Raw genomic sequence first — 13164 nt, forward strand, 5'->3', positions numbered from 1 at the left:
GCTAGGCTGGGTCCCTCGGATCTTCCTGCCTCTGCTTCCTCCACCTCTCCAGCACTGGGATCACTTGGCGTGTCCACCTGGTGGCCGGTTGGAAATGCTGTGAAACTTACCCATCCACTGTAGAAGGTCTGTGTATATAGTATGAGAAAGCTGCTCTTAGCCTTTTCCCAGCCTTTAAAACCAGCTGCTCTCAACCTGTGGGTCGCGACCCCACAGGAGTCACATATCAGATATACTGAATATCAGACATTTACATGATGATTCATAACAGTAGCAAAATCACAGTAATGAAGTAGCAACAAAATAATTTCATGGTTGGGGGGGGTCACCACAACCACAACATGAGGAACTGTTTTAAAGGGTCAGAGCATTAGGAAGGTTGAGACCCACTGCAGCTAAAACTTAGACTAAATTTAGGCATCTAGCTGTGGGGATTGCCCATGTAGGGTAAAGTGGAGGTGGGAAATCACACATGTACGCCCAGTCGTCTTTTATAAAGCTGGAGGCATGTCTTCTGGAACTGACTTTGAAATGGAGTTGTTCAGGCTGCCTCTGGTACCTCAGGAGTGACACAGTCATTGTTTGTTCTGCAGCTTAGAGGGCTGAGCAGAAAAGGAGTCAGATGGGTCATGTGGAGAAGACATTATTTTTAATATCTCAACATGATGTGTGCATCTATTCCTCCCCCTCTGTGTGTGTATATGTGTGTATTTGACAAGGCTAAGTAATTTTTGACAATATCTTTCTAGGTGCTCTGAAGTGTCTGACATATTTTATAAAAAGTAGCCAAGCAACACACTATGTGAATAGAGGCTAGCAAAGATGTGTTCAACTGCACATTCACTCTGCAGAGAAGCCATGTGATAGATCAGTCTCTTAGTGGATGTCTCAGTAGGGCCAGGGCCAGTGAGATGGCTCAGGAGGTGGGTGCTTGCTGCAGAAACATGGAGACCTGAATTCTATTCCTGGAACCTGGAGAGAGAGAGAGAGAGAGAGAGAGAGAGAGAGAGAGAGAGAGAGAGAGAGAGAGAGAGAGAGAGAGAGAGAGAGAGAGAGAAGAGAATTGACTTCACAAAGTTGTCTTCTGGCCTCTCCCATGCATGTATTGTGGCATGGTCTCCTCTCTCCTACAGTAATACTGGATAAAATAAAAATAACAATTTAAAAATGTCTTAGTATGTGTTGGCTATTTTTTTGTCAATTTGGCAGAAGCTAAGGAATCATCTGAGAGGAAGGAACCACATTTGAGAAAATGCCTCCAAAAGATGAGCCTGCAGGCAAGCCTATGGGGACATTTTCTTGATTGATGATTGACATGGATGAGCCCAGGCCCTGGCAAGTGGTGCCACCTCCTGGGCAATTGGTCCTGAGTCGTCTCAGAAAGCAGTCTGAGCAAGCCACGGGGAGCAAACCAGTAAGCAGCTCTCCTCCACGGCTTTTGATCCAACCCTTACCTCTGGGTTCCCGCCTTTGAGTTCCTGTCCTGACTTTCTTAAGGATTGGCTGTGATATGGAAGTGTAAGATGAAATAAACGCTGCCCCCGCTCGCCCCGATTTGCTGTTGGCCACGGTATTTTATCACAGCCATAGAAACCCTGACTGAGACATCAGGTAAAAACCACCAGTGATAGACCACGAGGCATGAGCTGAAGACTAACGAACGGATAAGAAGGAAAAGACAAGAGAAGTAGAACAGGTGGTCTGCAGGCACAGGCCAACCGGGGCACGCACAGCCCACCTGTGAAAACAAACAGCGTGGCTGGTACAGGGTAAGGTCCAACGTGAAGTCGGCAGGTGAGGGAGAGCAGAAGGAAGGACCCACTATGACTTACAGAGCTACATTTAAAATGAACTAACTTTTTTTTTTTTTTTTCTGTGCTGGGGATCTAAGCCAAGGCCTTGTGCATGTGGAGTAAGTACTCTAACACCGGGCCACATTTGCAGAGTCCTTACTGTGCTCGCTCTCTCTTTTTTTTTCTTTTGAGACAGGGTTTCTTGGTATAGCTTTGGAGTCTGTCCTGGAACTCACTCTGTAGACCAGGCTGGCCTCGAACTCAGAGATCTGCCTGCCTCTGCCTCCCAAGTGCTGGGATTAAAGGCATGTGCCATCATCACCTGGCTACTGTGCTATTTATAACACTTATGCTTTCAATAACAACATTTTATTTATTTATTTATTTGTTTGTTTGTTTGTTTGTTTGTTTGTTTATTTATTATGTGTACAGTGTTCTGGCTGCATGTTTGCCTGCACACCAGAAGAGGGCATCAGATCCCATTCTAGATGGTTGTGAGCATGTGGTTGCTAGGAATTGAACTCAAGACCCCTGGAAGAGCAGTCAGTGCACTTAACCACTGAGCCATCTCTCCAGCCCCCAATAGCAACATTTTTAAGTTGGTTGCATTTTAATCACCAGATTTGAATTTTGCAATACTTTCAAATATAGCAGCTTGCCTTCAACTTGGGTGATCTAGGGACTTGGTCTTCTACATACATGCAGCTTCACAGGAGGGCGGTGCTCTTACACACACACACACACACACACACACACACACACACACACACACAGCTTCACAGGAGGGTGATGCTCTTACACACACACACAGAGCTTCACAGGAGGGTGATGCTCTTACACACACACACAGAGCTTCACAGGAGGGTGATGCTCTTACACACACACACAGCTTCACAGGAGGGCAGTGCTCTTACACACACACACACACACACACACACACACACACACACATGCACACGCACACGCACAGCTTCATGGGAGGGTAGTGCTCTTGTAGACTTTGCAAACCTCCTGTGAGTGAAAGGCTCCGTTTCTCAGGCCAGAAGGAGACAGAGCCTAGAATAAAGTAACTATTGTGTTCATTCCCAATCAGGATTTTCTAGACTGAACCAGAGATGAAGTCTCTGGGCTCTCTGAAGGATGTGAGTTAGGAGGCATGCCTTCATTCTGGGGACAGAACCGACATCGGCAGAGAGGAAGGGATGGCCAGAGTTGAGCAAAAGTCCTGCCAGGGTATATGAGTCAGGGGTCTTTGGAGGAAAGTCACTGGTGGAATGAATATATATCAAAGGGGGATTTGTTAGACTGGCTTACGCCATCTGCTCTGGGCAGTCCAACAACGGCTGTCTGCCCACCAGCTATCTGGTGGCTGCTCAGTGCCAGCCTCAGCAGTTCCAATGTGGCACTGTAAGCCCGGGGGATTCCTGGAGAGCCAATGATGATGAGTGCTGTCTGGGCTGAAGAAGCTGGGTTCAGGTGTTTTCAAAGGACAGCAGCCGCAGCCACAGCAGCATCAGTGCAGGGGCAGCCATGGGTACCAGCAGAGGCTAGGCAAACGGGCAAAGTAAGAGCTCTATTTGCTCCGCCCATGACCTTGGGCTACAGGGCTTCCTGCTGTTGTATGTGACCTCTTAAAAGGAGAGGGAGAAGAGGACGACTTCAGCTGTCTACTCCGTTCTGTATTCGTGAGTGTATGTCTTTAATTTATATCTTAATAATCCCTATTACTCATTAAATAGACTCTCGTGGATTGACCATAATAGAGCTCCCCCTCAGACTTCCTCACATCTGGGCCACCACAGAAGTGCTGCCCATGTGTAGAATGGATTTCCCCACTATGGTTTACCTAACCTTACAGGTGTGTCCAGTGGTGGCTTGCCTCTTGGAAGATTCTAGATCTTGTCAAATGGACAGTACTGATTATCAAATAGGCTATGTCTCTGGAATTTTATTTATTTATTTATTTATTTATTTATTTATTTATTTATTTATTTATTTATTTTGAGACAGGGTTTCTCTGTGTAGTTTTGTGCCTTTCCTGGAACTCACTCTGTAGTCCAGGCTGATCTCAAACTCACAGAGATCCACTTGCCTCTGTCTCCCGAGTGCTGGGATTAAAGCCGGCTCCGGCTCTCTCTCTCTCTCTCTCTCTCTCTTTTTTAAGAAGTTTAAGGTGCATCTGTCCCTTACAACCCAAGCACATTTCAGTGCCTACCAACGAATTTCATGGTGCCTTGAATGGAAAGACTGACTGCCATTTAAATGTGAGAATTTTAAGACGGGGCTGGAACTGGGATGTTCTCTCACACTCTTCCCCTTTCCCTTGGCTAAGTAGCTTGGGAAGACCTTGAACTTACTATCTTCCAGCCTTATTCTTCAGAATTCTGGAATGACAGATGTGTGCCACCACCATGCCCGTCTGGAAAAATACACTGCCAGGGCCGGTGAGGTTGCTCAGCATGGAAAGGCACACGCCGCCAAGTCTGATGACCCGAGTTTCTTTCCCAGGATCCATGTCGCGGGAACAACTGACAGGTTGTTCTACCTCTGGAGGCATGCTGTGGCATGTATATACCTCCCCTGGCCACATGAAAAATAAACACATTAAGATGGTCATGGTGGCACACACCTTTAATCCCAGCACTCAGGAGGCAGACAGATTTCTGTGAAACATAATCACCCATGTAATGGTGTTAACTCACAAGGGCGGAACCTTGGTGACCATGGTTAGTTGTGCCTATAAAAGGATGGATGAAAAGAATCTGCCCCTATTGTCTTTCTGACATCTGCCCTGTCCACACAAGGTATTATTCACTTCTGGGGGTCACAGCATTCAAGATGCCAACCTGGAAGCAGGTCAGCACTCAGCAAACAACTGAACCTACCAGCAGCACCTTGACCTTGGAGTCAGGCTGGCCTTGAACTCGTGCAAATCTCCTAACACAACCTCCTGAATGCAGGGATCACAAGCATGTATTTTTATACCACAAATGAGCTTAAGACACATTATAATCTTTTATAGAACTTTACTTGAATAAATGTTTCTAAAGTTTAAAATTTCTGGCCACTGACTGTTCATGAAATTCTATCCCAACGACCTGCTGAATCATTATCTAAATGATTCTATGACTGCTTTCATTTTATTATCCACTGTTACCAAACTTCTCATTGGGTACAGTTTATACTCATCTAACTGCAGAAGTCTGTATTACATCCAAATAACCATTATCTATAACTTTTCCAAAATAAATTATTGGCTTTTATATAGTACCCAGAAATCCCTTCTTTTCTTCTTCTTCTTCTTCTTCTTCTTCTTCTTCTTCTTCTTCTTCTTCTTCTTCTTCTTCTTCTTCTTCTTCTTCTTCTTCTTTTTCTTCTTCTCCTCCTCCTCCTCCTCCTCCTCCTCCTCTCCTCCTCTTCTCCTCCTCCTCCTCCTCTTCTTCTCCTTCCTCCTCGGACAAATTCCATTTAGACTCTATCTCCCGTCCCATAAAGCAACATTCTCCACATTCTCCACTTGATCTTAGCCAAAAGGCGGAGAAGCGATAGCAACATTCTCTAGGATACTAACCTTTCCTTACATTACTTCACATTTTATATCTGAGAACCATACACGCCACAGACAACCATTCAAGACTGTTGAATCTGGACAGTAGTAACACCAGTCTTCAGAGACTCCAAGCTCAAAGCATAAGGCTGGAGAGATGCTTCAGCAGTTAAGAACACTAGTTGCTCTTCCAAGGACCTGGGTTCAAACCCCAGCACCACATGGCTCACAACCACCTGTAACTCCAGTTCCAGGGGATCCAAAACCCTCGTCCAATCTCCGCATATGGTGCACAGACATGCGCGCAGGCAAAAACACTCATACATAATAAATATTAGTAATGAAACTCTCAAATCAATAAATGGTGATCTTTTTTTTATGAGACTTCGGTTTTTGAAAGACATAAAATTTACAGCACAAACACAATATTTACATTTCAAGTTCTTGTTACAAAAATGTGTGCCATTTGGGAAGAATACTATTGAAATCATGATCGAAGATACCTGTCAGAATTCAAAACAGACTCATGGAGTCAGGTCTCCACAAAACCACTGTATAATGATATAATGGAGCATGGCTAATGTTAGGGTTTGTTTATCCATATGTTAAAACGAGGCTGTTTCTCGGTCTGCCAACAATGGCCGGTCAAGTCTGGCTGGGGCCTGTTTTTGTATAGCTGCAAACTAACGCTAGTTTTCATCTTTTTATTGGCTGTTTATAAAAAGAAAAGAAGCCGGGCAGTGGTGGCGCATGCCTTTAGTCCTAGCACTCAGGAGGCAGAGCCAGGTAGATATATCTCTGTGAGTTCGAGGCCAGCCTGGTCTACAGAGCGAGATCTAGGACAGGCACCAAAAGTACACAAAGAAACCCTGTCTCAGGAAAATAAAATGAAAGAACCCCACCCCCAAAACCAAACAAAACAAAAATGAAGCAGAGAAGACATTTGACAAAGACGGATGTGTCTCAAGCTATTTACTCTCTGTTCTTTCTTTTACAGAAAAAGTTGGCTGACTCCTGTCCTGACAGAGTAAGCTGAAAGTGAGCTGTTGGAAGATACGGTGGATTTTCAACTGGACACCACAGTTGTGTGCTGGTGCCGTAAGCACTGCTCATTTCTAAAGTGAGGCACTTTTGTTTGAGTACGTACGTTCCCAAGACAGAATTACATCTGGTGAGTAGCATTGGTACTTGACACTAGCCCTTTGCAATTAGGCCTGCAGACAAAATCCCAGTATCCTAGGGACTAAGTTAGACAGAGTACTTTCGCCACCAATCCCCGAGCTCTTCAGTAGTTGTTAGTGATTCAAGACCACTTCAATGTTAATCCAGTCAATAATTTAGATAAGCTAAAAAGAAGTGGTAGTTGTACATTATTTAAATAAGATCTATACAAACATGTTGGACATCCTGATGCATCATTTTCAGAAGCAAGAATAACTAGCTTAGTAGCTACTTATTTTTTAAAATGAGAAAGGAATAAAAGAAGAGGAAAGTGAAAACTTATGCCAAAAGACTGGAATGCAAAGCCTGGGCGCCCTCAGCACTTGCTCCCAGGCTGGCCTGACTTCTTAGGCTGCAGTGACCATTGGAGGAAACCAGAAGCTTGTCAGAGAGGGTTCATCAACAAGCCTACGGGTCCTTCGGCAAGTCCTTTAAAAGTACAAGCTGTACAAGCCGTCAACACAGAGTTTTAAGTGTGCTGATGAATTCCAGGGCAATGGGCTGTATTCATGCTGCAGAAGAACATGGTCTGCATGTTGTCCCTGCTTCCGAGCAGGCCTTCTGTGCATCACATCGTGGGGACACCCCTGTGTCTATGTGTCACATCATGGGGACACCCTTGTGTCTGTGCACTGCATCATGGGGACACCCCTGGGATGGGGAGGTGTGAGATGCTCAGAAGACGCTGAGGTAGGTGATTTTTCAAATGAAGATCTTCTACACCCTGATTTGATCTGGACTAGCCTCCTTGTGTATCCTCCTCCGGGGAAATATCTTCCGCTTAAGAGCAATTATCTGCAAGTTGGAGGACAGAAAATAAGCATGAGTTTTCCATATTGATGAAAGAGTATTGGTGTAGCAGGCGTTCCTTCTGTGACTCACACATTCCTGATCATTGCCACAATCTAATACGAGTTCCTTTTACACTTCCCCAAAAACAAAAGTAATCGCTAGTTTTGCTTAGTGCTATAGTCAATATGGTTAGTGTGTGCCCACAGAGATGCGAGACTAAAATTATGTTGGCCCAGGGTTCATTTCTCTGCAACAAGAGACTTTACATAGCCATTGCTAAAGGCATTTATTTTCAACAGTTTCGTATTTTGTTTTGGTTAATTGAACTTCTGCTGTTTAATCATTAGAACGCTAATTCCAGGTTTGAATAAACTCTTTTTTTATGAGACAGTTAAAAAACTGCATTAAAATCCTATCAATGTTTTTTTTATCTATACTTATCAACAGTCATTTGAAAATAAAGACAACGGTTATGAATGGGATGCAACGCAAAGAGTTCATTTCTAGGTGCTGGGGAGACGGATCAGCAGGTAAGAGCCTGGCTACTGTTGCAGAGGACAAAGGTTTGATTTCCAGCGCCCATCTGGTGGTTCACTCCTGTCTGCAACTCCAGTTCCAGGGAATCCAATGCCCTCTTCTGGCCTTCGCTGGCACTTGCATGCACATGGAGCAAAGGAACATGCACACGCAAAACACCCCCACACATAAGAAACAAAAAATTATTTTATAGTTCATTTATAAATGTGTTGTTTAGAACTTGAATAATATTTATTTTCTCTCTCTCTCTTTTTATTTTTTATTTTCTCAAGAACAGTTTACATGTGCTATATCTGAAATGGGAAACCTAACCTTTATTGTAAAGCTGCTATGAGGAATAACCCATCTACGTTTTTTTTTTTGTTGTTGTTGTTGTTTTTGTTTTTTGAGACAGGGTTTCTCTGTATAGCTTTGCGCCTTTCCTGGGACTCACTTGGTAGCCCAGGCTGGCCCATCTACGTTTTTATGATTTCCATGTGGCTCCCTAATGCCGACTTAATCTTTCCTCTTCCCGTATACACCGGACCAGCCATTTCCCTTTAGGGGTGGAGCCTGGGCCTTATGAGCAATCCTATTAATGAGCTGGGGAAGGAGCAGTGATCACTGTTTGTCTGTGAGGGTGGTAAGGGTGAAGACAGACAGAAGGACCTGACTTGAACAGGTGGAGAGCAGGGTGTTGGAGAAGCATGGAGGGATCTTCCTTTTCCTTCTCTTCCCCTCCCATCTTTCCAGCTCCGTTCCCTCCTAATACAAATGACACAAGAGAGAGCTTGGTCTTCATGTTTCCTTACAACACTCCCTGTGGCTCACCTCAGCCAAGTCTCTTTCCTCCTTCAGCTTAAAACACGTGAGTGCAGATTGCTAAGTTCCTGAGGGGGGGGGGGGCTATATTGGTGCTGATGGGTTATTTTTTTCCCCTACAAGAACATGGCAACAAAGATCTAGAGAAGTCTTGCTACTTGGAGGGCAGGTGAAGGTGCCGTACTGACGGTCCTGCTCACTCACTCAACCCGGACTCTTCCTCAGTCCATGGCAGGAGGCCATCACCGATCCTAAAGCTCTCAGTGCTTACATTCTTCCTTCCCAGTGTGCATTTCCTGTGAGTGATGAGCAGCGCCATTCAGCAGGCACCTCCTCGGGAGGCCGAGGAGACCTCTGGGCTTGCTCCAGTCAGGTGGGCCCTCGTTCCTCATTCCTCCTGTGTTCAGTGTTTTTTACACTTGTAGCTCAGTGAAGATTCTCTCACCGTTTCATCATCATCCCTTACACCTTCCTCCTCTCTCTGGACCCTCACCGAGGAGGTGGGATGGATGCCCAGGTGGACAGAAGTGAGCCCACGAGGACGAGGATGACAGAGGAGGAAGGGCAATCAGGCAATTCAAAGGACTGTGAGGGGGCTGTGGGTGTGTGTGCAGGGACACACAGGGCCATCGGCACCTGAGAAGACACCTAAGAAAACTTAGTTCCACATAAGGATTCTAGGCAAAGTTGGGGCCAGAACTAGGACTTTGCAGTTATACTTTGAGGTCCGCAGTTAACCCCCTGAGTTTGTAAGTAAAAGGGAAGACAAGATAAATGAATGAAAGACCGCTAGGCTGGCTGAGTACAGAATGACTTTACGTGCTGGACACGCGGACAGCTATAAGCCAAGAGGAAAAATTTACATGTTCTGTTTGTGTAACTGCTTTACCTTTCCTTTTTGGGGGGGGGGGGGGGGGGGGGGTGATGGTGCAGATTTTCAACCCAACTTCTAAGCGGCCCAGGTTATCCTCAAACTTGTGACCCAACCTCCCAAGGACTGGGATTTTATACCTGACTGTGGGAATGAATTTATATCATGTTCTAAGAGATGCTGACACAGCCCACCCAGAAATACTGATTTAAGATCTACGTAAACTATAGAAAACTTACCTGTTCAGCAAAAAATGAGAATATGGTGAATATAATCAATGTTGCTAGTACGCAATGGGTCCAAAACTTCAACTTGTCTCGATATGCCCTCCTGTTCAAAGACAAAAGTTATTCGCTGATTTTTACAATATCATACTGTGCATACGTAAGGTAAAAATATACTATCCATAGTAAACCTTAAAATATTACTAAAAATACACATTTCTAACACAAGTTCAGATCTGTTATTTTATAATAAATACTGTACTTTGATAGTAAACGTTTCCTCGGCTTCCAAAGAACAGTCCTTGTAGACTTTAACATAACGTTTTTCATTCACATTCCTTTATTTCAGGAGATAAAAAGTTCCTGGATACCGAAGGATAAACAAGTTTCTGCCCGAAAGTGTTTAGAAACTTGCAGGGCCACTGGCATGCTATCAATCAGGTGGTTAGAAACATGAGCTACCAAAAGGAAAGTGTTGTGGGAAGCCCTCAGAGAACTGGGGACAGCCGCACCCACAGAGTCACGTTTTCCCTTAGCCTTGAGAAGGGAGATGGCTGCCTGAAAAGGGGGAGCAACAGTGACAGAGGGAGAGTCACCCCAAGACCTGCAGAAGTGACGAGCGGGGCCCGTGGGGTCTGGGACAAGCGGAGCCACAGGAAGGCAGCTGCCAGGGGCCGAGGCTGCTCCGGAAATGAGGTTTGCCTGCAAAGCTCTCAGGCAAGGAGATGAAATGTGGGGGTACGGGTGTGCCCTACAATCAGGGTGAAGATGGAGGCTGTGAAAGGACAGACAGACAAGGCACATGTCCAGTGTAAGCTGAGGCATGGGGAAGAAGGAAGGGCTGTCTTAGGGCGATGAGAAAGAGAAATAGAGCAAAGGCGAGGGTGGAATGAAGGGGGCCTGGAAGTGACAAGAGCTGGGGACAGAGAGAGGGAGGGAGCACAACAGTCTCTCACCTGTACTCTGGAAATCACGAACTGTTACGAACAGTGAATAAAAATGCTTAGCATTAGGCCTGAAAGATAAACTAATAACTACTATACATGGGCTTTCGCCTTGTCCCAGATTCTGACCACTCTTTGGGAACAGACGTCTCTCCAGTTTAAGTCACACTCTTCCACATGTGGTTCTTTCTCTCCTGTGACCAGACACAGGCAGCTCAGTGGGTCACCACCACAGTGGTGTGTACCGCTGCACTGTTCACAGTGGCTAAGACACAGCCAGCTCATTGACTCTAATGTGTGTGGGATCACCACCATAGCTGTGTGTACCCATGCACCATTCACAGTGGCTAAGACACAGAAGGAGTTAAGATGTCCATCAACAGGTAAAGGGATAAAGAAAATATGGTCTATATTTACAGTGGAATTTACCAAGCCATAAAGAAAAATGAAATTGTGATAATAGCAAGAAAATGGACACAACTGGAAATTCTCAAGAGAAAAAAGATAATGCATGTTTTCTCTTAAATGTGGATCCTAGATTTTAATCTGAACATTCTTGTGTGCATCCAGGTTATGAAGCTAAAAAGCTTCATGAGGGGGAAAGAAAAATTCCTACATGGGTGGGGGATAGGAGCTAAGGGAACACATATATCATGAGGGAATAAGGGGTGCTAATGGTGGGAAAAGAGGACAACAGGAGAAAATGGGGAGATAGGGATGGAAAGTGAGGAAACAGGACAGAGCGGAGTAAACAATGTAAAAATGCTGCAGCAAAACACATCACGTACATGCTTGTGGGCGCCCATTTGGGTTTCCTCGTGGCTTTACCCAGCAGGTCTGCATAAAGAGGGTGATTGGACCACAGGCCTGAGTGCAGGGGTCTGAGATGGTCTGCACTTGGCTGTGCTGGGGGAGGAATGCCCCACCCCTTGGCATTCCTTTAAAAACTCTAGGGCAGAGACAGGGCCCGATGGATTAGGACCCAGGACCTCCTGAGACTATCCTGTATTTTCTATCTGTTTCTCTCCCCTCTTTACTTCTAATATTTCCTGCTGCTCCTACACAAGAGTACTCTGGGGAAAAGTGGGGGTGGGATGGCCCCCTACAGATGGCGCCAGTGAACAGGGACAAAGACAAGAAAAAAGAAAATCCAGAGTACTTGGCGAAAGTGAGAGTTAGGCCCTGACAGTAAGCGGCTGGATTGGTACGGTTTTGTAGTGAAAAAAGTAAAATAAGGCAGGGGGTTTTATCCTCAGGAGAAAAAGAAAAAGGGGAGTGGAAGGATGTCCGAATATAAGACTGTAATGTAGAATCCTCTCTATCAAGATTTCTCTCTTTCTGTCTCTCTCTTAATTTCTATCTTTGAAAAATAAGGAAGGTAGAACGTAGTGATATAGACTAGAAAAAAAAACTTAGACAAGTAAGTGTAGGAACATAGTGTAAAGACAAACTTTAGGATAAAATAGAATATGAAAAGCACCTAGACAGAGAAACTATGTCTTTAATTTTCTAACTTTGGGGCTAGGAATGCAAGCTGGGGAAAAATCAGAGGAGAAGAGAAAACAGGCAGAAAAAAGATTCCTGTGAGGAGCTTTTGGTCCCAAGCGTCAGGAACAGAATCTCCTCGAGACAAAATGCAGATGAAGAGAGCCAAAGTTTAGAAGTCTTGGGAAAACTTGGTGCTCTTTCTCAAAAACTGAAAGCTTTCTTGGAAAAAAAAAATTGGTAAAGTCTCTCTCTAAAACACTAAAAGCCTTTCAAAACTTTCTCAGCCTTTCTTTCTATAAGAGCAAAATTAAATTCACCTGTTAATGACATCTTTGGGAAAAAAAAATCACCTGTGATTCACTCTAAGAAAAAAACAAACCTCTTGGAATGGGGCAAACCCTCTCTGCTAAGTTCTATCTTTTCAAGCCAGTAAGTAAAAAGCAACCAGGAATCCCTCTGCAGCTAGAACCTGGCTAACGATGCTCGGGAAGGTGCAGGGCAGCTTGAGGAAGCTGCTGGTGCAGAGAAAGCAATGAAACGGAGCTGTGTTTGCCGCTGCACTCCAGCGTCAGGGACTCTGCCGGAGGGAAGATCCGAGCCAGGACAGGACGGAGAACTACCCAGGAGAAAAGCTCTCTTTTCTATCAGGGAAAAGAACTTTCTGAAAAAAGCTTTGTTTCAAGTGCTTTCGGTTTCCCTCACTCCCCCAGTGAGGAAAGTGAAGCCCTGAAGGGGTTTTGCCTCTGGCAATACGCTCTGAGTGCGCAAGGACAGACAGATGCAACCCGCTTGGGGAAATGTCTGATTAGGGAAGTACACCTGTCCTAAAGTGAGCTTTATCGATAAGAAAACCCTCCCTTGATAAAAAAAAAAAGCAAAAGCTTGATTTCAGTATTAAACACAAAACCACACAGACCCTGAAAACAGAAACAGAAGTTGGTGTACT

The 13164-nt window shown here is 44.9% G+C and overlaps 1 protein-coding gene across 3 annotated transcripts in view; it reads right to left on the reverse strand.

The window, feature by feature from the left end:
• Positions 1-6297: 6297 nt before the first annotated feature.
• Positions 6298-13164, reverse strand: part of Gnptab (N-acetylglucosamine-1-phosphate transferase subunits alpha and beta) — a 73582-nt gene continuing 66715 nt past the window's right edge. For all 3 annotated transcript variants that reach the window (XM_037196850.1, XM_028880301.2, XM_028880300.2), the window contains 2 exons: positions 9802-9892; positions 6298-7356 (listed from right to left, as the gene is read on the reverse strand). In XM_037196850.1, coding sequence (XP_037052745.1) covers positions 7279-7356; positions 9802-9892 — 169 coding nt within the window. In that variant the 3' untranslated portion in view covers positions 6298-7278. The remainder of the gene's footprint in view (positions 7357-9801; positions 9893-13164) is intronic.

This window comes from Peromyscus leucopus, chromosome 18 (genome assembly GCF_004664715.2).
Source record: "Peromyscus leucopus breed LL Stock chromosome 18, UCI_PerLeu_2.1, whole genome shotgun sequence".
In the NCBI taxonomy this organism is placed as follows: Eukaryota; Metazoa; Chordata; class Mammalia; order Rodentia; family Cricetidae; genus Peromyscus; species Peromyscus leucopus.